General features: G+C 42.4%; 1 protein-coding gene across 3 annotated transcripts in view; it reads left to right on the forward strand.

Annotated features, from left to right (window-relative positions):
• Positions 1–18,777: 18,777 nt before the first annotated feature.
• The window catches only part of NECTIN3 (nectin cell adhesion molecule 3), a 118,167-nt gene continuing 111,571 nt past the window's right edge, over positions 18,778–25,373 (forward strand). For 2 of the 3 annotated variants that reach the window (XM_050958879.1, XM_050958861.1), the window contains exon 1: positions 18,778–18,925. In XM_050958879.1, the coding sequence (XP_050814836.1) occupies positions 18,778–18,925 (148 nt within the window). Of the gene's footprint in view, positions 18,926–19,905; positions 20,041–25,373 lie in introns of those variants that run through there. The other variant, XM_050958870.1, reaches the window with a different exon arrangement.

Raw genomic sequence — 25,373 nt, forward strand, 5'->3', positions numbered from 1 at the left:
AGGTCTGCTCTGCAGGCTGCTTCTGTGACTCTCTCTCAGCTCTCACCTGCTTCCTGGGCTGCTTGTCTGGCCCCTCTGGCTCTGGTTGCTGCAGCTCCCCTCCCAGGGCAGGTCTGCTCTCTCTGGGCTGTGCTCTGGCTTTTTGGGTTGCAGCTCTGCTCCCAGCAGCTTAGCTCGGCCCCACTCTGTCTGACCCAGGCAATTTCAGCTCACACGGAGGACGGGACCCACCCTGGCCTTCTGTCTCTTTGATTAGCCTGCCTGCCCTATCAATCAGGCTGACCTGGAGCATTGGCCTCTCGCCATTGTTCCTGGGGACTGTCAGTCTCAGGGTCCTGATTTGCCATCGATCCCTCCCCTTTTAGTGCTGGGAGCTAGCAACCAAACACCCCCACTGAATGTTTGTAAGGGGATAACAGTCCCCTTACAAGTGCATCACTTTCACATTTACTCACAATCTAAACAGAAGACAATGCTCCAAGTTCCATTCCCACTTACACTAGCACAACCTCACTATGTCTAACATTTGCTAAAAGAGCAAGTCAACAGGAGAATTCTGCCACAAAATTATAGAACCTTTCTGCCCTCTTTATAAGATGGATAGGTTACACTCCCTGACTAGAGACAGTTTCAAAGTGGGAGTTTTATTAAGCTTAGTATCCAAACACAGACAAATGTCGCCTGCATAAACCTCATTGTTGCTGCATCCTTTCAGAGGACATCAAATTCTGTTGCCCCATCCACACACCTCTCTCCAGACCTGTGACCTTTGACATCTTCAGCAGTGTCCCTACTCTTACAGGGACAGGATGTAGGTAAATATAACCTTGGCATTTCCTCATGAGTGCTACACTTCTCCCCAGGGCCAGTGCAACCATTTAGGTGACTTATGCAGTCGCCTAGGGCGCTAGGATTTGGGGGGGGCATTTTCTTCTGCAGTGACTGCGGTGGCCGGGTCTTCAGCTGCCCCGGTTGCTGGCAGCATTTAGGCGGAGCTGGGGCGAGGGAGCGCGGAGAGGGCCGCCTGCAGCAAGTAATGGGGGGGGCGGCATGCAGGGGAACTCCCTGCCCTAGTTCACCCATGCCCCACCTCCTCCCCGAGCATGCCGTGGCAGCTTCACTTCTCCCGCCTCCCAGGCTTGCAGCGCCAATCAGCTTAGGCACTGCAAGCCTGGGAGGTGGGAGAAGTGAAACAGCAATGGCATGCTCAGGGGTGAACTGGGGCAGGGGGGTGCCTCAGGGCGGAGGGTGAGGGGTGGGGAGCTGCTGCAAGGGGGGCGCCTCAAGGCGGAGGCGGGGAGCTGCCATGGGGGGGACTCAGGGCGGACAGGGGGAGTGCCTCAGGGTGGGGGTGCGGGGTGGGGGAGGGCGCAAGGTGGAAGTTTCACCTAGGGCGCAAAACATCCTTGCACCAGCACTGCTTCCCCCTCATAATGTAATATCCTAACATTTCTATTAACAAATTATAACATGCAGTCCATTCATTTGTCCACAGATTTCACAAGCTCATAACAGTTGTTTTCAGGTGAGTCTTTGTCTCTCTTTTCTTCCACAAGCTGTGATAACAAAGGACGGAAATGTCTGATTTCTCTTCAGTATATTCTACGGCCAGGGTCTGTGGCAACTGTGGCAACTCAACAGCCAACAGAACTGTTTAAATTCCCAATGATATTAACATTTTATTAAATAATGCTTCCTATATGATCATGTAATTCAAAGTCATTGGCAATATAGCAAGCTGTTGAGAAACACAGCTTGTAAATAAATATAATAACAAATCATCCAGAGCTATAAAAAACTTGATTTAGACCAATATCCTTAGCATAAATCAATGTCACTTCATTTACCAAGATTATATCAGTCTTGAATAGAATGCACAATAAGATACGGAAAAAGGTACTTGGTATGGCGTTTAGCAAACTGGAGGATAACCCCATGGTGCATTCACCAGTCCAAAAAATGGATTAAATAGTAATAAGTAGGTGACCTTAAGGGCACGTCTATACTGGAATGAAAAACCCGTGGCTCAGGTCAGCTGACTAGCTGTGGGGCTAAAAATTGCTGTGTAGATGTTAGGGCTTGGGCTGAAGCCTAGACTCTGGGACCCTCCCCTATCATGGGGTCCCTGAGTTAGGGCTTCAGACTGAGCCTGAACATCTACACTGCAATTAAACAGACCCAGAGTCCAAGCCCCATGAGCCCAAGTCAGCTCACAGGGATTAGCAGCTAGCATTTAATTGCAGTGTAGACAAACCCTCAATGTTCATAGGTCACTGTCTTTGAAGATCTCCTCTTTCTAGCTGGACAACTTTGAATGCCAGTGAATGATGATAATCTTCCCTCATGTGCTCTATTACATGCACTTGCGCAATATTATGGTTCAACTTCCATGGCCTTGTTTTGGCATTCAAGTCTTTCAGTGGTTGGCGCAAATATCACACCATTCACACAGTCCTTTTAGCACTTTCCAAGTTTACCAGATCAGCAACATTCACATTTTCCGGACATACATAAAATGTTCCTGTCTCTGGATTCAGAGCTTCTCAGCCATGGACAGTATCCACTATCATTACATAATGTAGTTGATCTTTACTCTCAGCATCAGAATCAATGCAGTCTAAATTCTTGTCCTCATTTTGATCTCTCTTTGCACTATTTTTCCTTGTTCTCTATGTCTTCCTCTATGGTGGTTCAGAGAGGGTGGTGTTGTATCCAATGGTAAGGAGTCACAAAGAAAGATGATGAAGAACTCTAACAGATCCTTTTCCATCTGCTTTGATTTCATAGACTGGACTATCTCCAATTCTTTTAAGTACAAAATGAATTTTATCTTCCCAATATGATCTTAATTTGGCTTGTCCTCCTCTCTCTGTCTCTCTCTCTCCAAATAAAAAAAATCATATTTGGGATCTGGAGAATTTAATTCTGGTAGGTGAAAACTTTAGGGAGTAATGAATGACTCAGAACAGTGATATAGAGAGAAATGCTTAGGCAGCATATTAGTGCCTATAGTTGTGACTAAACACTCCAATTATAATGGATGCATGCCCTAAAATGGAGCAGCAACAATAGACATTAGGACAGATGAAGGCCCCATTTCTGTTAAGAATTACACACATGCTTAACTTCACGTGCATGAGTAGTCCTGTTGTAGTCAATGAGACTACTTTATGTATAAAGTTAAACACATGCATATGTCATTGCAGGATCAGGGTATAAGATAAACAAAGTTACAGCTACTATATATGTGGATCACACAGTTAGAACGATGTCTAGGCTATAGTCATAATCCTATTTCATTTAGAAACCAAGAAATATTCCTCTTGCAATGCTTAACTATAAAACCATAAATTACTGTCTCACTTCTAACTCTGTGCCCTTAACTCTTAAAAGATACACTTATGTATTAATGGAGAAAGGCATATAAATATTTAAAGCTTTTCTATAAATCTCTGTGTATCATAGATTGAATGAATGACTGTAGCATTTTTCCTTATATAAAACAGTTGCACACCACATTATTTATAATATTTTCCATTTATTTCACACATACAGTATTAGAAAGTAATGTCTTCTGTTTATCCACAGAACGGGCATAATGAAGATACTGACACTGGCATCTTCCTCATACTGCCAGCTGATATGTCTAAATCAGGGGTTCTCAAACTTCATTACACTGTGACTCTTGTCTGACAACAAAAATTACTACACAACCCCAGGAGGGGGGACCAAAGGCTGAGCCCGCCTGAGCCCCACTTCCCCAGGCAGGGGGCCAAATCCAGAGCCCTGCTTCCCCATGCAGGGGGGCCAAAGCCAAAGACCAAGCCCCACTGCCTCAGGCAGGGGGCCAAATCCCAAGAGCTTAAGCCCCAGGTGGGGGGCATGTAACCTGAGCCCCGCCACCCAGGGCTGAAGTCCTTGAACTTCAGGTTTGACCCTGGGTGGCGGGGTTTGGGCTGCAGCCCCAGGCCCCAGCAAGTCTGATGTAATCCCTTCTGCAAGTACTATCTCTAGGGGTGAAAGGACAGTTGACTTGCCATGACAATTCATTCTCTTTCCTTTGGTAAGACTATCAACAGGAATATCAGTTCATGCTCATTTTAGTGGTGTTATGTCTATCTGTCTAGAATTTTACATTAGAGAGACAAAGTAAGAGAGGTAATATGTTTTCTTGGACTGATTTTTACATCGGCACCCATCATCATCATATCTCAGGCCCATTTTAGCAATGGGGATTCATAGGCATGAGAAAATGGACTGAGACTACTGTCACATTTCATGCAGCTAATGAATGGCCATCAGATGGTAGTGACTCTGGATTATTAGCATTGTGTGACCTAATTATAACTAAGAAATATAGGACTGGACCTTTGATATCAGTCTTAGCCACTTACCCATGGAGAGTCTGAGCAAAATTGGTTCATCTATTTTTGTGTTTATCCAAGTGTGAAACTATTCTATCTCTATGCATTCCAGTGGAACTGTTCATGCTTCCACAATATGGCTGGTTTTCTAGTTCTCACTAAAGAAGGATAAACCATTTGGGTCAATTTTTGTGCTGACAATCATTTTGGAGGACCCTGTTGAAGTGGATGGGAATTGCCAAATTGTTCATGAAGTCATGAAAGCAGGTCATCCCAAACTCTTGTCAGTAAAACCTTTGTAAAACATTGTATCATCATGTGTTCTCCATGGATTTTACACAAAAACAAAATGTCTTTTTGAAACATTTTAGGTAATTTAAAAATAATGTTATTGGGACTACTTTTTGTATCCCAACAGCTGCTGCCTTAATGACCATGTGTTTGACAGTACAGACTCTCAGAGAGAGAAAAAATATAGTTCATAAATTTAAAACATCTCCAACTTTGACCTAAAATAGCCTTTCAGTACATAAAAATGTCAGAATATTAAAGTTCAATACCATGGGCATCCAGGGATACAAGCAATAATGTGTCTTCCATTTGGAATATGAAATCTCTTCTTCCCAAATAAATAAATGAAGGTCCTAAGTTTGATTCTCCTTTGTCCTGCATTGTGTATAGTTAAGGCTACAAGTCGGTCACAGATCCCGTGATTTTTTGTGACCTCTGCGACTTCAGGACTTTGATTGTCAGTCCCAGGCAGTGGGGCTCCAGCTGTCAGCTCCCCTGGGCGGGAAGCATGGCTTCGGCTCTCAGCCCCCAGCTCCCTGGCTGTGGGACTAGGGCTTCACCCCCATCCTGAGGAAGCTCGGGCTTCTGTGAATTCTTTTTTTATTGGCCATGACCCAGAGTCATCCCTAGCTATTCTGGGGCCTTTCACAGCCCCCACATGGGGGGGAGTGGGGCCCCAGGCCTCTGCGGGGAGGGGGCGAGGAGCAGGCCCCAAGCCTCCACAGTAGGGGTGGGACTGGCTTAGGGGGGACAGGGGAGAACCACCCCCCAGCACTCACCGGCAGCGTGGCAGGGGCCGGGTCTCCATACTTCCACCGCCGGTGAGTGCAGCCCTTGCCCTGCTGCAGAGCTCAGGGGGTGGGGATGGGGTGGGGCTGGGTAGGGGCGGAACTGGAGCAGGGAAGGGGCAGGGCAGGTGTCATAAACAGATAGATAAGGGTTAATACCTCTTTTACCTGTAGAGGGTTAAGAAGTTCACCTAGCCTAGCTGAACCTGACCAGAGGAACCAATGGGGGAACAAGATGTTTCAAAAGGAAGGAGGGAAGTTTTCCTTTGTTTAGCGTTTCAGTTTCAACCAGAGTGAAAAAGATCAAGGAACCAACCTCTTATCAGAGTAGTAAGTTTTAGAAAGGAATAAATAAGTTTATTTTTATTTCTTTGTAACCTGTCTTATGCAGTTAGAGGTAGAATCAAATTTGGTATTTGGGTATTTTTTTGTGTAACTAAATTTGTGCCCAGGGGAACATCCTCTGTGTTTTGAATCTGTTGTCTGTGAGAGTAGCTGGTATGCTAATCTCTCCCGGAGGGTTTTCTTTTACTTTTCTTTTCTTTAATTAAAAGCCTTTTTCTTAATACCTGATTGATTTTTTTCCTTGTTTTTAGATCCAAGGGGATTGGATCTGGACTCACCAGGAATTGGTGGGGGAAAGGAGGGGGGATGGTTAAATTCTCCTTGTGTTAAGTTCCAAGGGGTTGGATCGGTGTTCACCAGGAACTGGTGAAAAAGTCTCTCAAGACTACCCAGGGAAAAATATAGTACTTGGGGGGGTGACAGCGATACCAGATCTAAGATGGTAATTAAGCTTAGAAGTGTTCATGCAGGTCCCCTCATCTGTACCCTAAAGTTCAGAGTGGGGAAGGAACCTTGACGGCAGGGCAGGGCAGAGCAGAGCAGGGGCTGGAGCAGTACACGGTTGCGCAATTTGGTGCCCTCACTTTCCTGGTGCCCTATGCAGCTGCGTACTTTGTGTATCAGTAAGGTCAGCCCTGTCATGACCTGTGACTTTTACTAGAAATAACTGACACAAAATCTTAACCTTATGTGTAGTCCTTTATGTCAACACAAAGTTGGTATAAAATACTACCAAGTCAGAACAATAGCATTTTATATCCATATCGCACAACCGTAAATGGCTGCCCAAATGTCTCAACTCTTGATTTTCTGTGACATGGTCTTGGTTACCTGCTGCCATCACTAAGTTTCTGACTTGGTACTTTTACCTCAGGGAATGCCTCCATCATCTCCATTGTTACAAGGAAGGAGGGAAGGAGGTTCTCCTGATAGGAGTGGGGAATATTCTTCAAAGGCCACTGAAGAAATCCCCATTCATCGCAGCTCCACTCCAGACTGAATTAATAAATCTGTAATTTATTACATACAATTAAAATCTATGAATGACTATGATACCAATCATCTGTCCTTTTAAAGCCCTGGAAAATCAAACTTCAGGCTTCCGTTTCATAAAGCATGGAGTCTGATGTTCTCTCAGTTGGATCCACCCTCTCAGCAGCCTGGACCTCAGTCATCCTTTATAGACCAGTCTCTGGGGTCTGAAGAGACTTTCCTTGGTAACTTCAGCACAAGAGTATCCCAAACCACCTCCAGCTGGAAAATCTCCCTACTCCCTCCCTCTCCCCTGGCCTTCCTCCCACATTCTGGGCGGGCCAAGAGTCTTCAGGTTTCAAACCACTATCTCCCCTCCAAATACATACTTTACTATCCATATACCTCATACCTAAAATAATATAAATGCAGCACATACCTTAATGCTCTCCACAGCATGGTACAGGGCAGCAGAGAATCAAGGCCCCTGTTTTTACCCTGCAGTGTCAAAAGTTATTTGAACTTAAAGCTGTCACTGATACAGGTTTGAATACTGCCATTCTTGCCTCTAATGGCTAAGTAATTTTTTATTTTTATTTTTCAGGGAGGTAGAGGGAGATTCCAAATGCTGTGAGTAAAAAGGAGACGTTCTGATAATTTAATTTTTTATAATGGCAGGTTTTTGAAGCTGCTTTAGGGCTTGGGGTGTAGGAATAAGCTTGGGGAGATGGTCAAATAGGTATGATAAACATCTTTTATTACATAGCTTGGCAATTTATCCAGTATCTATGTAATCACTTTGTGTGTATGTAATTTTTATTTAGAGTGACTATATGTGGGGAAAGAGAGACAGTAATATTTGGGACTGTATGATTCATAAATAAATGTTATGGATATTTATATAAAAGAAAGGATTCATTTCTATTTTTTTAACACAACTATTTTTCTCAGTTGTGCTTTTTATTTCACCCATTATACTCAGAACTACCACAGAGGATAAATGAATAAATAAACACTGACCTTTTTTTTTTTCCACGTACAAAGTGTGGATTATTGTGTTTCATTGTTTTTCTTTCACATTTCGGAAACCCCACTGGTGTGGATGAGTTATAAGTTCTCTTTCACAAAAAAATCTGTCTATCTGATCATCTCTTTCACTGCAGAGCAGACTTTAATGGGGCACTTTAGAGTACAAAAGTGAAATGAATGGGGGAAAATGTTAAGATTGGCATATAACCATCAAAAGTCAGGAGGTTCAGATTTAAGGCTGTTAGGCTTTCCTGAATCCACAGTGTAAAATAAGAGATACCTTATGCTTAGGAGTGAGGATGGGGTGGATATACTAAAACAGAATTACAGAGACTAAAATAAAACAGGTACTGCTGTGTTGATCCCAGGTGACATGCTGTTAAGCTTGGTGGGATAGAAATGAACAGACAAAAAAATACCTTAATAAAATATGCAATCAGCCCTTGGAATTTGCTGCTGAAGGACAATTCTGAGGCACTAGCAGTAAACTGTGAAACGTTCACGTTGTTTAATAGTATTTCAGCTTATTGTTCTTCAAGGTACATAACTACAAGCAGGGGAGTGCTCCCACTGATTTCAGTGAGATATCCCCATTCCTAAAGTTACACTTGTGCTTAAATTCCTTGCCAAACTGGGGCTTCTATCCTTGCTGCAGTCACGGAAGGGTGTTCCACCAGCAGAGGAAAGTAGTCCACACATACAAGTGTAGACACTCTGATTTCAGTGGTTAATCTTTGATTAGTTTTATCTGTTTTTAATTAATTAGCAATCCATTTTTAGTGAATTATGGTCAATTGAAACACCCCAGTCTTAGTTCTTGTCTACACACGGTTTTTGTATTGGTATGACTATTTTTGTTTGGAGTCTAATATCTTACTGAAATAGTTATATGGGTGCAGCCCTTAGTGTGGACACTTTATATTGCTATAAAGGTACCTGGCACTCATATAGCATATTCTCTTTCCCTTAAAAGAATAATCTATACTGATATAAGCATCTTGATACCAGCATATCTGCATTCACACTAGGAGGTTGCATCAGTTTATCTATACTAGTATAGTTAAAGTGATACAAGTGTAAACAAGCCCTGAAACTTCAAGACAAATTTCTACACACAGATTTGCACCAGTTTAATTCACTTGGATTAAAAACACACCTTTAGTTAAACCGATGCAAGTTTGTGCGTAGACATGTCTTTAGAGAATTTATACACTGCCTAGTGAAAACTTCTATTAAAAATCTCTATAGAAAAGAAATACTGCTAGTGACTAATTTTTACATTTTAACAACTTTCCTTCACTTTTCAAAATTTTTCAGAATATCAGAAGCAAATAAATCACATTATAGGCTACTCATTTGTCATATTTAAAATGGAAGAGAAAAATTCTGACCTCAGTTACATGTGCATGAGTGCAAAAATAAACATTTAATAAACTTCCATTTTTTTTTGCGTTCATGCAGTTTTAAAAGAATCAAATTGAAAAATTAAAAATTTGCTGGAGAGTTAATTCCCAGGATGAAACCTTGACTTTGCTCCAGCCTAGAGCTAATTTTTTATGGCAGTTCAAAAATTTAATACTAGAAACTCCAATTTATTCTGATCTATAACTGGAGAAATGTACAACTATAATATAGCTACATTTTTCTTACTGAACTATGATTTTTTTATTGAATTCTAAGCATGCTTTGGTGTTATACACTGTTTTGAAGTCATAGAAGTTAATATGGCCTTCAAGTACAAAACATGGATGAGTGCAGGAGGTATATAGTATGTTGTTGTATATACCTAGTGACCCTACTTTGATAATGTGTCTTTTACACATTATAGATTCAAGCCACGTTCCTAGGATACATGCAGGCACAATTTTTATGTCAGTCTACTCCACTCCATCACACTGTGGAATCCCTGCTGTACCTAACAAGCAATGGACTATTAGGCAGAGGGAAAGCAGAGGAGAGCAAAATAATAAGATGGCACAGGGGCCAAGGGTCAAAACCTAGCCAAAATTTTCTCATTTCTAAAAATGGAGAATAAACACTTGGATAATTAATAGACTGAAAGGAAAATAGTTGTGAAACAAGGAAGTGTAAACAAAGGACAAACAGAATTAAGGTAAGCTGCACAGAAAGATACTGAGCCTGATTCTGCTCTCACAAAAGCAACAAGCAGGAGTAACTTCACAGAAACCAATAGTTACTCTGATGTATAAGGTCTCAATCCTGCTCCCATTGACAATCCTGCTCCCATCCTCTTAATGGTTCAGAAACAGGCCATTTCTAAGAGGGAAATCAAGTTAGTGAAGAGACTTGGAAGATTATTCTGAAGTGTATGTACAGGTTATAAAATTGTAATCTCATTTGGATCACTTTTTCTTTGGGGACCAGTATGTGAACTTTTTGATCTCCCGAAGAGCAGGTTTAATACTGTTTTCCTTTTGTCATTGAACATTTATTGTAGCAGCAAGCATACTGTTATGAATTTCGGGACCATCATAATGACCCTGATCCTGAGACATCCTGGCTTCCAACCATTTTGTGCTGCTTAAAGATGGAAAAGAGCCCTAAATCTTGAAGATCCCACCCCACTGGGTCTCTCTTCCATAATGAATCCATCCTCAATTGTTACAGTGATGACATAGAGACTCCTACACTGCCCCTTCCCTGCTGCTGGTGCAGAGGGCATTGGCTAGGGCAAAAATCTGTGGTATAGGGATGCCCCAGCAATCCCCAGCTGCTATAACTGCACTTTAGGGCTGTTGGCAGCTAGTACTAGTTAAGGACCAGCAGCTGCAAAGTGAAGTGCAAAATGTACCTTTGCACCATTCCTCAGTTGCATCAAGTACTCCTCAGCCGTAGCTGAGGATCTGGCTCATTATCTTTTTTTTTTTTTTTGATTGTGCAACTGCACTTAAATGTTTTTGAAGCATGTAAGTTAACAAAATAAATGTTACTGTCTTTCTCTCTCTTTTTCTTTTAGTTCTTAAGTATTGATAGCTTGTACCTAAAATATGAGTATTTTAAGGACAAAATATTTACCTTATTTTATATAAATATTGTTTTCTTGGTAAGATATCAGCTTAATCAATATTTATTTATTGATGTAAAAATGTTACAATTACAAATAAATGGTTAAAGAAAGAGAAGGAGAGAGACTATGGTAAAGGGAAGCAAAGCAGGAAGACGACAAAGGGAGTATTATATGATTTGTAATCATTCTTTCAAGATGACTCCTCACTGTTCGTGTTCCCTTTCTCCATGTGATAAAGAGCAATCAGAAAGATCTAACTGGAAAGTGTTCCATTTCCCTGCTTTTTATTTTTGTTTGTTAGACATGTGAAAGAAATTTAATTATTTGGCTTTGATTCTTAAAATTATTTGGCTGAGACTATGGGAATCTCAGTGTCTTTTGAGGGTAGATCATATGTACTTCTGACCATGGCTATGAAATGTACTGTTAGGATTATTGTCATCACTATCTACATTACATTATACAAAGGTAACTTTGAGGAATCTACTGGGACAAAGAAAAGATATTGCATAAACTATGACAAGTAGGCCACTATGTGTGTCAGGGAGCCACAGTTTTCTAACTGTATTCTAGTTATTGTAAAAAGTAGTGAATGGGCCTTCAGATTTCTCCTTAAAAGGATCGTCTTTCATTGAAATAACAATAAAATGGGTCATCTTCACGATAATGAATATTGGGCAATTAGTATTTGGAAACACCAAATAGCAGACAACTGTCTGCTATTCTTGTCTAAGATTGGCTAATTTATTATTTCAATTAAAATGTTACGAGATATTTCTCCATGAGCTTACAAGGGCAGTTCAATCCATATGATTTTACAGCATATTGCAGATAGTAAGCATGGAAATGGTCATATAAAAATATTAGTGCTGTCTTGTATAAAATTATGGCTTCCATAACGTTAATTGTATGTTAACAACAATAACAGCTGATGTTTATAAAGCATCTTTTATCTAAAGATTCCAAAGTGTACACATATACCATTAAAAAGATGATTTACTAACAAGGAACCCAATTTTATTCATTGTGGTGAATGGACTAATTTCCTCATAACAGGCTCATGAATGATCTGACCATAGGGGTCACTGCTAGGTCAGGAGACATATGCACATAAATATACAGATCATGTTGTTTAGTCCTTGGCCCAGCTGGATTGTTGTCCACTACTGTTGTGACAGAAAGCCCACACAGAGACTTTTCTGTGGGTTTCCCTTCCAGGAAAAGATTTTGGGCACACCTTTTTAGAGTATGCCGTACAGAAAATGTTTAACTATGTGTGCAGTTTTGCCAGGGTGTGTGTTTGGGCACAGTTAGCCTGCTGTTGGCTCTAGAAATAAAATAGGGATTAGTTCACTCACCAGAGAAATGCAACTACCTGTTAACAAAGCACAGAAACACTATACAACAGAAAGCAAAGATTATCTTATGCATTTGAAACTATGTGGAAAGAGGTTTCAGAGGGGTAGCCGTGTTAGTCTGTATCAGTAAAAACAATGAGGAGTCCTTGTGGCAATTTAGAGACTAACAAAGCTTTCGTGGGATATAACCCACTTCATCAGATGCAAGGAGTGGAAAATACAGTAAGCAGGTATAAATATACAGCACATGAAGAGATGGGAGTTGCCTTACCAAGTGGGGGATCAGTGCTAACGAAGTCAATTCAAATAGGGTGGATGTGGTGAATATCAACAGAGGGAAAATTACTTTTTGTAGTGACTCAGCCACTTCCAGTTTTTATTCAGGCCTAATTTGATGGTGTCAAGTTTGCAAATTAATTCTAGTTCTGCAGTTTCTCGTTGAAGTCTGTTTTTGAAGTTTTGTTGTTGAAAAATGGCCACTTTTAAGTCTGTTATTGAGTGTCCAGATTGACATTTTGACAGAGCCAGAAGGGTACCCAGAAGTCACCTACTACAGGACAGGCCCAACAAAGAAAATAACAGAATACCACTAGCCATCACCTACAGCCCCCAACATAAATCTCTCCAGCGCATCATCAAGGATCTACAACCTATCCTGAAGGACGATCCTTCACTCTCACAGACCTTGGGAGACAATCCAGTCCTCACTTCAGACAGCTCCCCAACCTGAAGCAAATACTTACCAGCAACTACACACCACACAGTAGAAACACTAACCCAGGAACCAACCCCTGCAACAAACCCTGTTGCCAACTCTGTCCGCATATCTATTCAAGGGACACCATCATAGGATCCAACCACATCAGCCACACCATCAGGGGCTCGTTCACCTGCACATCCACCAATGTGATATATGCCATCATGTGCCAGCAATGCCCCTCTGCCATGTACATTGGCCAAACCGGACAGTCTCTACGCAAAACAATAAATGGACACAAATCAGACATCAAGAATTGTAACATTCAAAAACCAGTAGGAGAGCACTTCAATCTCCTTGGACACTCAATAACAGACTTAAAAGTTGCCATTCTTCACATCCGCCCTAATTGAATTAGACTCGTTAGCACTGATCCCCCACTTGGTAAGGCAACTCCCATCTTTTCATTTGCTGTATATTTATACCTGCTTAGTGTATTTTCCACTCCTTGCATCTGATGAAGTGGATTGTATCCCATGAAAGCTTATGCCCAAATAAATTTGTTAGTCTCTAAGGTGCCAGCAGGACTCCTCATTGTTTTTATGTCGAAAGAGGCTTTTTTGTTTATTTGTTTAAAGATCATCATTGTGGTGATGCATGAACTTTGCCAGGCCACTACCGTCACATCCATTAGAGTGGGAGCTAGAGTTTTCAAAAAAGCACATTGTGTGTCACAAATCTATTTACAAATTCCCCTTGAAGTGAATAGCACTTCATTCCAGCTGGAATTTGTGCTGTCACATCAATGTTATGCATATAAGCTAATTTCACACTGCTTCAGAACTTTGTTTTCAAATGACCAAAAGGGTTAAAGTCTAAGGACAAAACACCTGCCAGTAACCTCCAATCCTAATTAAGCTAATTTCTTTTTTGAGGGGAGTAGAGGGTAGAAAACGGGGGAGGGGGAAAGGACAAATAGAAAATGTAAAAAATAAATACTAGAAATTGTTTTGAAATAAGGTACAATATTCTGAATGTCTAGAACTCAAAGATTGTTTTAAACTGGACAACCTCCAACTTTAAAAAAATATATATTTTTAACAATATGCCAAGACCAACAGATGTACATGGATTGAGCCAGTAGGCCTTATAGATGTTAACTACTACACTGTGTAAAAGGAATTATTCTGGATAATTCTCCTTTAGTGATGTTCTAAAAATCTAAGGACCAAATTAAGTCCTGTGGCATTTGATTACAACAGGGATGAATTTGGCACTAGAAGATGTTACCTACTGGCTAGCTCCATTTCTACTGAAATATGACATACTCACTTTTTTTTGTGAAGGGCCTTGAGAGGCACAATAGGCATAAAATTTTATTTTAATAAGACTTAACCTATTTTCTTATTGTGGAATGTAAAAAAGTGAAAATTTTATGCAGTTTGCAACTTGAAAGCAGTTGTCACAAATGGCATACTAAAATATTAAAGAATACTTTTTCAATCACACTACTGCCTCATTACATCTTTCTAGAAGCATCAGAGGGCCTTAAAGTGGGTGTAAATGTAATTACTAAATGTAACTTTCAGATCCCTTTTACATTGACCAAGGAAAGTGTAAAGGAGTCTTCGCACTTGTCTACCCCAGGAAATTCAGTAATTATACCAGAATGGAGAATAACGCTATAAAATTGTACAAGAACAATAAACTATAACATGGGCAATGTCGGTGTTAGCCCACTGGGGGCCCTAAGCAGGAATATTATGCCTCTCCCACAACACATACTAATAACAGGGGGGGGCCCTTGAGCTTTTTGGGGCCCTAAGCCAGCGGTTCTCAACCAGGGGTACGTGTACCCCTGGGGTACTCAGAGGTCTTCCAGGAGGTACATCAACTCATTTAGATATTTCCCTAGTTTTACAACAGGCTACATAAAAAGCACTAGTGAAGTCACCACAAACTAAATTTAATAGACAATTATTTGTTTATACTGCTCTGTATATTATACACTGAAATGTAAGTACAATATTTATATTCCAATTGATTTATTTTATAATTATATGGTAAAAATGAGAAAGCAAGCAATTTTGCAGTAATAGTGTGCTGTATTTTATGTCTGATTTTGTAAGTTTTAAAGGGACATGAAACATGGGAGTAAACAAGACAAATCAGACTTTTGAAAGAGGTACAGTAGCCTGGAAAGGTTGAAAGCCACTCCTCTAAGCAATTTCTTAGTCTGATTATGCCTAGTGCCAGCTCTGAGCACGCGGAGTTATACAGACAAAGCTATAGCAGTACAATCATTCTGCTATAGCTATTCCAGTCAATTTCCTTGTGTAGAAGAGCCCTTAGTGTAAATAAGAATCAGACCATGTGTGCCTAATTCACAACTGGCATTGCTCCAATTTTACTACAGTAATGGATTACACTGATTTCAGTGAAATTACAGTGACATAAAACTGGAGTAATACAGTGAAGAATCAGGCCCTAAAATTTAGAATAGAGCTAGGCCAACAGTGACATTTTTTAAAAAAAATCATTTTATTTTTAATGAAATAGGCTGCAATCTTGTTTGCACATGTTTGGGCTAGATTCTCCACTGTACCTGAGCTCTCCTGATTATCATCCACTCAACTTTGGTGTAAATCAAAACAGCATGGGCACAGCTTTACATCCTCTGAGGATATGTCCTATAGAAGTAAAATGATGTAGCAAAACTTTTAAAGATTAACAATGACCCCCATCAGTTATGCTAATTTACACACAAAATAGTTATTGAATGTAGAATGTCCATTGCTGCTAATAATTTGCCTCTAGTGACTCTTTGCCTGATCTTTGTTTTGTTTTTCAGTTACAAATTAGTGAGGCCTGTTAATTAGTGAACATTCAATGTAGCTGAAGACTGGATGAACACAGTTTTCTGAGTGTGTGATAAACTTAACCCATGAGTAGATTTTAGAGACTTACTCAGTCTTGTACATGATGTATCTAACCTAAACTAGAAAATCAAATGATCGAAATGTTTCCACCAGAATTCTCAACAGCATAGGTGCTTATACATTTATGAAAGCCTTTCTGTATTTTCCATGAAGACTTTCAATGGCAATCCACCAGAAACAGATGAAGAAAACAAATGCAGACCTCATCGAAACTGGACTCTCAACCTGTATGTCATAAATGTCTGTATTTTTATCTGAATCAGGCAACACACCTATTACCCTGTATACAGAAATTACATTCAAATCAATGGGAGAAATTCTGTACCAAGACACAGAAGGTACAGCCTTTGCACTGCCACCTTTGTACTGCCTGGGTTCTAGGTTGAGTGGTGTCTGTTCTAATTTATGGCAGCCTTAGTCAGATAACCAATGAGCTGTGCCACAGCCAAGTATCTCAGCAGCTCTTAGTGCTACACTCTGCCTCCTGCTCCTGACACCCTCCTTGCCCCATCCCCCAACATGTATTCTGCTTTGGGGCTATAAGGGGTTGAGGAGGTTGCATAGGAAAACGTTAGGTGGTCTTAACTGACTTCTGTGCAGCAGGAGTTCTGCCCCAGGGGTTGTGCTCCCTTTATGACTCCTACGCACTGCCAGAATCAGCCTCCAGGAGTTGTGTGTGTATTGTTTTCAGGCTTAAGAATAAGACCGTGTTTTTTCTCTATGTGTGCCTGTTCCTAGGGTTTTTTTTTGGTGCATACATATATGGAATAGAAGCACTACAAATGTATTAATAGTAGATATAGTGAAATGTATATCTGCTACTCAAATAATACGTAATATATAAAATTCAGCAATGGCTGGAAAAGTTATATGGCTTAAGACTAAAGGGGAAATTGTGATTAGCTTATAGTTAGTAAAAATAACTAACCGAATAAGAAGTTGTGAAAAATTGACAGGATATATAATATGATACTTTCATTGGACTAATATTTAATAATGCATATTATTTGACACTAAAAATACAGATTCCTGAAGAAGGAACCCTAATGATCTGAATGTTTCTACATTATAAACTTTATTTACCTTTGTGAACTTGTATTTATTATTATTTAATCATCAGTCATTAGGCTCATCCTTAACTTTTCTGTACCTCATATGTAAAGACTACAAAGTAATTCTCTGTCATCAGTACTTTTTCCCAAAGGGTCCAAATATAAAAGGTGATGAGCCCTTTCATTTCCACTGAAGTCAGCAAGACTAAAGGTTACTACTAGCACCCAGAAGGAATTACTCACAATCTTGCAGGATCAGACCCAAGAAAGCAAATAATAGCGCCAAAAATTTAAAGTAGCCATAGCATCTATGTGAGGAACATAAGAGTTGTTCATATTTCATAGTTTATAAATATCGTTACTTCATCTTTAAGCCACAGGCCTCTGCTCAAAGACAGTATTTGTTAAGAGATCTGGATGGCTAAGGGGATTGGAAACATGATACAATGCCTTTCACTGATGCCAGTTCTAATCTGTTTCCCTAGAGCAGGAATGAATGAAATTTGTTATCATATGATGTCTTTGATGGACTGTGTGAAATGAGTTTAGTCTCAGACCACTTTGTGGAGGACAGGTGCATCACAAAGCAACCCTTAGAGCTGGCACAGATTTGTACCCTGGTTGGTACTCTCAGCAGAGATGCGAAGTAAAGAATGGAGAAGGAAAATAAATTATCCTCTCACCTCTAGAAGTGTTGCCCCCAATAAAAGTTTAGACACATTGATGGAGAAGTGTATGGAAGCTTGCACTGCTGCTGCCCATTGTGTATCTTTTGTGTAAATACAGAACTTAAAAGCTGTCAAAACCAGAATGGCATAATTGAAAGACAGTAATGTCCCACGAAAATAAGTATTTGTTGATCCAGTAAGCAGCTATCACCTAACTTTGTCATACTGACTGCATCCTTTTTTCCTCTCTCTCTTTTCAGAAATAACTGAAAACACTGTAATTCCACAGCATTTTTATGCCAGCTTCTAGAAGTATTTCCAAAGAGAAAACACATTTCTTAGCAGTTGTGGTCACTTGCTGCACTGCTGAGCTCAGGTGGATTACCTGGAGCCATGTCACGACTTGGTCATGAGGAAGCCCTGTGGTCACACAGCTGATCCGTGGAAGAAGCTCTGTACAGCACACTTTTTTCTCTCTTGCTGTGTTTCTGGGTGTGCCTTTCAGCTCCTCACCTAGGGAATCCCCTCACAGGGGAAACACGGCTGCCAGCGTGCTCCAAAGTCCTCCTGAGTGCAGACTGGGGGCTTTTACAATGTGGGGCTAAAGCCGCCCTCCCACCCCCTAAAATGAGGGGCTCTCCAAGCCGCAGAATAACTTGGGGGGAAGTGCGGGTGAAAGGTCGGAGAAGGCTGGGGCGACCCGGTTAGAGGATGGAAGAGGGGACGGAGAAAGGTGCCCTGAGGAGCGAGAAGGCAGAAGAGGAGGAGCGGAGGAAGCGGGGCAGCGGGGAAGGATGGCGGCAGGGTAGGAAGCACAGGGAGGGACAGCTCCAGCCAGCGGGCGAGCGAGGAGCACTGATTTCCCCCAGCCCTCCTCAGCGGCTGCAAGTGGGGAGAGGGAGGAGAGGGGAGGGGCGGGACGTACCAATAAGCCCCCGGGGGGAGGACACCATGATACCCCTCAGCTCCCGGGGCTAGTCCTTTGGCCGGCGGGGGCTGCGCCACGCCCAGTGTGGGCGGGCGCATTGGAGAGTGGGGTGTGGGGGGGGCGAGACGGTTTGCCCCGGGGAGAAGGAGGCGGTGGAGCGAGCGGCTCCCCCCCCGGCGGGGTGGTGCGGCCCGTTCTGAGGAGGGCGCTGCGCCTCCCCGCTCAGTGACACACAGACCCGGCGCGGGGAGGCGGTGGTTGGTCGGGGGAGCGGGGCGGGCTGGGATCGTAGCGGCGGCTGGGAGCAGAGTCCGGAGCATGGCGGGGACCGCGGCGGCCGCTCCTCCCACCCGCGGGGAACTTTCCGCTGCCGCCGCGGATGCTGCCTCCTCCCCTCCGCGGCGGACCCCGGCGCTGCCCGGCCCGGGGCTGCTGGGGCTGGGGCTGGGGCTGCTGCTCTGCTGCGGTGAGTGAAACTTTTCCTCGGGCGGGGCCGGGGCAGTTGCCGGAGTTCGGCGAAAGTTTTTGCAGCGGGGCGGCCGGGGGAGCGGAACAGCTGCGGGGTGGGGCTGGCTCCCGGCGGGGTGTGCGGGACGGGAAGATCCCGGCTGGCGAGAGCCCCCCGTGGGCGCTGGGGGGACACCGGGTCTGCGGGGGGGCGGGCAGCGCCCGGCCCGCTGTTCCCACTCCCGGCGGGGGCTTTTCCCGAGGCGCGGGGGGCGGGTGCTGCGGCCAGCGCTGTTGCTGGGCGCGGGTTGTGTTTAGATTCCACTTGTCGCGGTGGCGGCGGGACCGTTACTGTGGGCGGGGCGCAGCCGGGGTGTCTCCGTGTGGCCGGAGCCTGGCGCGGCGCCAGCTGCCGAGTGAGGCTCCAGCCCCCCCCCCTTCCAAAACAGAGACTCCGGCCCGGAACAGCTGGTGGCCGGAGCCGAGTTGACTCCGCATAAAGCGGGGCGCGGGGTAACTGCAGCTGCCCGGCTCAGCACGTGGGTCTGTAAATTACAGCCCGGGGGCTGGGCGCTATTTGCGGATCTGGGGTCCTTTCTCTCCCCCCGGCACTGCGAGTTGATACCGACCAGCTTGTGGAGTCGGAACCGGGGTCTGCCCGGGGGACTGTTTATGATCCTCTCGCCCCTTGGCTGGAGAAATAGGAGCTAGCGGTACAGCGCACACAGCCGGGTGTGTTGGGGGAGTCGAGGGGGTGGGTTTTCTGCACGTGTGCGACGGTGCCTCAAAGAGGTGTAGAAATGTTCCTTGTTTCTGATGCTGTCGCTTGAACGCTCCCCTCCATGTTTGCTAGCAGGGGTTGCTGCTTTGGGGGTGTACTTGTTCAGACTCCCTCCCTGCCGGGGAAAGCTCGTTTTGCCCCCTCCGAAGCAGTCACACGCCCCCTTCATGCCTTTGCCTTGAATCTGCTGCTGCTGTTACTGAGAGCGAGGGCTTAAAGCACGGGGACCAACCTGTGGTTTGATATGCCCACGTGTGGGAGATTTACACTCCCCCCAACTCTGTTCTTGCGGAGAGTAGCTGGGTCGGCAGTATGGTTGAAATTACTCAATGTCTTCTTGGAAAAGAAAGGAGGTACGGCCTGTTCGCATTACGAGTTATGGGGGAATACAGGAGGGAAGTGGACTTGATATTGGTCGGTTGTAAGAAATTAACGCAGCAGTAAGTATGTCACTTTTCAGCGCAATACCAAGTACCTAACGAGGCCTCTGCTGCTGCTTGTCGCTTGTTGTGCACCCTCCTGGCGGTGGGCTTCATACAGAGACTGGGAGCAGTGTGCCGCGAGAGTGCTTTGCGGCAGCGTTTCTGTATTCAGCGAGATGCCCTTGCAGGGAGGGAAGGAGAGCGCGGCTGCTGGAAGAGCGAACTGCTGCATCATTGCCTGAGGGGGCAGACTATCACAAAGTGTGCTTCGCAAGGGTGGGGTAATAACAATTGGAATCGCAGACGCGCTCAGGCTCAAGAGAGCTCTGGCTAATCGTCCACCGTACTTTAGTTTTCTGCTTTCTGTTTTTTTGCAAGATGAGGTTTTCCTGGGATCGGTCACGCTTATTGTGATCACAGCTTTGTTTTGCTTTGAATTGAGAGATGATAGTGTAAACAGTTTTGTGTGATTGGCTAACAGGCTTAATTTACCTGTCCAGGAGATGGTTATTTTTTTAGTTTAGTGCGAAAGTTAAATGTGCAACATTTGATTTAACAGCTTGGGTTGTGCAGTTTTAGGTAACTAAGTTAAGTCCTGGTGAGAGATGGTCTTGTTGGCATAGATATGAAATACTGTATGATCTAGAAGTGTGCAGAAATCGCTTCCAGAGTACAGTATCAAATCTTTGTGGACTGTTTTTCTTTTTCTGACCTTTGGGTTGGAAATTGTTAGACAACTAAAATTCAGCTGATCTACTGTAATTATTACACTGAATAAATAGTTTTGAAAACTAGATGTCGAAACTACAGTTACAATTTTTCTGTAAGTTTACAGACATTTTTTTCCTTAAGTAGAAAATTGCCAGATAATCAGTAGTTAGACACACAGTTACCATGTTTTATACTTGGCTGAAGGGACTCTCAAGACAACCATATTTTAATTATTAGTTATTAAAATATGAGCTATATGCTGACAACTTTGTTTTTCTCTAGATTGAGACAAAAGAATAAAAATCAGTTGGGTTCTCATGCACTAGCCCTGTACTGTAATGGGGAGGGGTTGCAAACACAGTAGGGAGGCATATAAGTTTCTTTCAAATTTGTGTTTAAATAAAAAATGACTAGTGTGTAACCTGTATTTATAACAGTGTTAGTCCCAGGATGTAAGAGACAAGGTTGGTGTGGCAGTATCTCTTGTGGAGCCCAGAGTGGAGTGCTTATGCTGCCAATAGCAGGCAGTTGGAACGTCTCGCTCACCACAGAAAATGTCACAAAAGTTGGTCCAATAAAAGATGCTACTTCAGCCAGGTGGTGTCTCTACTGTAAATCTTGCAGAAGTGTTTCCCTGAAACTGATGAGTTGAATCAAACTGGCTTTGGCATTAATCAGCTCTCTTTAGAGCTCTGAGGGGCAGCTCTTAATATTGCAAATCTATAATGTATGTTAGAATAAAAGGAATACAAGACCTTTGGAGCTCTTGTTTGTTTTCCTGGATGTCTCATGAATACAAAATAAGTTAACTTTTGGGGACACAGTTCAAGAATTAATATCTCCATTGCTGCATGTCAAAAGGTTCTGTGGCTTCTAAAGAGGAAACTAATTGCACTTGTGTAAGATGTGGGAATATTGATAAATGACCATTGCAAAGTAGACAGTAGCAGACTGAATCAGTGGTAAACTGATGGTCAAACTTTTAATTATCAAGCCTAGTAATGCATTTCTTTCGTTATAGTTACCTAATATTCATATTGCAAGTGGTAAAAGGCATGCTTTCCTAGTCTTGCCAAACTGGATGGCTAAAATCTGTTATTGGTTCTGGATGACTTTTGATCTATATAAACTACATTGAATTCCATTATTTATTTCATTACACTTAAACAACACAAGGCTTGTCAAAAAGTTGGAATGCCTGCTTTATGTAGTGCGATGTTTTCAGCCTGATTAAAAACTTGAATTGGGTAAGTGTCTTGTATAGATGTACGTAGAAACCTGAAGCACACAACATTTTAATGATTCTTCAACAGCATTTTGCTTTCTCTTAACAAACAGTCCTTAGACTGTCTGTACTAAATCTTGGGCTAAAATTTCTCACTTGCGTGACTTCTTATCTCTTCCTCCGCTGCTACCATCATGATGCTTAAATGCTGCTGGGTACCAGTGTGGACACTTCCTGGACATAACAGAAACTTGTTCGTGCTCACCAGAGTAAACCTTTCCCTGTTACTAGCTAGCTTGGTGCCACAAGTACTCCTGTTCTTTTTAGGCTCTATGGCCCTCGCTTTTTCCCAGTGCAGATTAGCTATTTACACCCCTCAATTTGGTACACTTGAGTGCCCACTCCTTTGCTTTCAGTATGTGCTGCAGATATGTGGGTTTGCTGACTCAGAGAAAGCAGGACACCTTAGTTCATGCTTTCCTCAGCACAAGGAGATTAGACAGGTTTATAAGAACAGATACTACGCTTGATCTTAGCTCTGTGCAAGCCTACTTTAGTCTTAAAATAAAAAACGTAACAGAGAAAACATGTTAAAAAAAATTAGCCTACGTGCATGCTAATAAGCTTACCAGATTTAAGCACAACCCTAACATGCATTTGGCAAGACAAGACTTTCAAATACCAACCCAAGGAGGATTCCACAGAACCCAAGGAGGATTCTGATGGAGCTCAGAACAAGCACCCAGTCCTTCCAACCCTGTCCTAAGGATTGGGGCCTTCATGTACCAAGGGTCATGCTGGTCCCTAGAGAATCCAGCTTGAACTAGTATATGCATGTCTTTCCAGAACAGTGGCTTCAAAGTGTTGATAATGGAGGAAGAACATTAGTATCCCCCCTCCCTACTAAAGAAGGTATGTACGCAACATCAACGCATATACAATTGCATTTTTAATATAATGTACCCCAAAATTATTAATCCTAATTCAATAAAACATTATTGAATGGAATTAAGAGGCTTAATAAAATTTGTTCAGGATATTGTCAGTCTGTCCAGTTGCCACCAGGTAAGTTAGAACATGAGGTAAAAATGCTGCTGTATGCAGATGTGAGTTAAGGTGCCCTAAACTTGGTAAGAAATAAATAAGATGGTGTCAGAAACTTGACTCACTGTGAACTGGCAGAAATCCAAAGAAAAGAAAATGCCCAAGTTGAATCCTCCACAAAAAACTACATTCAGAACATAAGTACTGCCACACTGGGTCAGACCAATGGTCCATCTAGCCCAGTATCTTGTCTCCAACAGTGGCTGAGTACCAGAGCCCAGGGGAGTGCAAGGAACCGGGTAGTTGGGGTGATCATCTGATTTTGCCTTCTGGCTTTTGATAGAAGTTCAGGGTCACTCTGAGTGTGGAATTGCATCTCTGACCATCTTGGCTTATAGCCATTGATGAATCTGTCCTCACTGAATTTCTCTACTTCTCTCTTGAACCCAGTTATACTTCTCACCTCCAACATTCTGTGGCATTGAGTTCCACAGGTAAGTTGTATGTTGTATTAAATCTGCGGCCCATTAATGTCATCAAATAACCCCTGGTTTTGTATTTTGGGAAAGAGTAAATGACTCTTTTCTATTCACTTTTTCCACACCATTGATGATTTTACAGAACTTTATCATATCCCTCCTCCTTCTTGGTGGCCTTTCTTCTAGATGAAGAGCCCTAATCTTTTTAGACTTTCCTTGTCTGGAAGCTGTTCCATCATCTGGAAAATCATTGTTGCCCTTCTGAACCTTTTTCCAATTCCACTATATCCTTTTTGACATGGACAACCAGAACTGGACACAGTATTCAAGGTATTGGTGTACCAGGATTTGGTATTGTGGCAGGATATTTTCTGTCCCTTTCTTATTAGTTCTGTTAGCCTTTTTGATTGCTGCTGCTCACTGAGCTGAAGTTTTCAGAGGACTATCTGTGATGACTCCAAGATCTTTCAGAGATAATTCAGAACCCGTCACTATTTTTTCACTCTGCGTTACAGTGTACTTACCAGTGTTGAATTTCATCTGCCATTTTGTTCCATCACAGTTTAGTTAGGTCCCCGGTAACTCTTTGCAGTCAGCTTTAGACTTCGCTGTCTTGAGGAATTCTATATCATCTGCAAACTTTGCCACCTCCCTGTTCACTCCATTTTTCAGATAATTAATGTTGGCTAGCACAGATTTCAGTATTTACCTCTTCTTTTGTGAATACTGACCATTTATTCCTACCATTTGTTTTGTCTTTTAACCAGGTACTGATCTGTGAGAAGACCTTCCCTGTTGTCACATGACTACTTAGTTAAGAGCCTTTGGTGAGGGACCTTGTCAGTCTTTCTGAAATTCCAAGTATGCTGTATCAACTGGATCACTCTTCTCCACGTCCTTATTGACCCCCTCAAAAAAATCTAATAGATTGGTGAGGTCTTTCCCTTTTGAAAAGTTGCATTGACTCTTCCCTAATGGCCTGAGAGGCCTTAATGGCTTCACCAGATAAGCAAATGGAACAGAAGAAGTTACAGGTCATCTCACTAACTCAGACGGTGGTGAGTTAAGTAAAAATATTGATAAGTGTCTTGGAGGTAGATAAGAACCATTGCATTATTGACTAGAAATTGAAAATGAAATTTATTACACAGAAGAATGCAATACCTGCATGGGTGTTCTTTTACTCAAGTGAACAGCCTAGAGAAAGCATGGGAGTTATTAAACATATGAATAAAACACCATTGTCAAAGAATCGGTGAACAAGTGAGTTCAATAGGCAGTCTTTAAAATAAAAAAAGAATAAGAGGAAAATACTTGATGTTGCAATAGTGATGCAGCTGGTGTAGCAAACTGAGCTTGTGAAAGTGTAAGTCATCTTCAAGAAAGTAGGGGAGCCATAGTGCAACTAGTTGTGAAAGAACTTAGGTGGAAAAACAAACAATGAAACGCTTCTTCCTTTGATACATGGCAGGTATGGTAAAGAATACAAAACAGATGAGGTCTACACAGCCAGTGGAACTTCGTGCAAAAAATGTTCAAGGGGTGTGTGTGGTGGGGGACTCTCTTTGGAAACAAAGGAATTCCGGGAGATGGGTATGATTTACTTTGCTTGGGTTCTCTGTGTTCCTTCCATGTCAGATGGATTTTATGGTAGGGTATTGATTTCTCAACCCCTTTTCAATAGTAGGTGGATCTTCAGCCCCAGAGTCAGTCTCCTACTGACTTCGTTATATATAGTGTTAGATTAAATCTATATTAATTAAATATAGTGTTAAATTAATAATAGGTTAAGCTTCAGAAGTGAC

Source organism: Gopherus flavomarginatus, chromosome 1 (genome assembly GCF_025201925.1).
Source record: "Gopherus flavomarginatus isolate rGopFla2 chromosome 1, rGopFla2.mat.asm, whole genome shotgun sequence".
Classification (NCBI taxonomy): domain Eukaryota; kingdom Metazoa; phylum Chordata; order Testudines; family Testudinidae; genus Gopherus; species Gopherus flavomarginatus.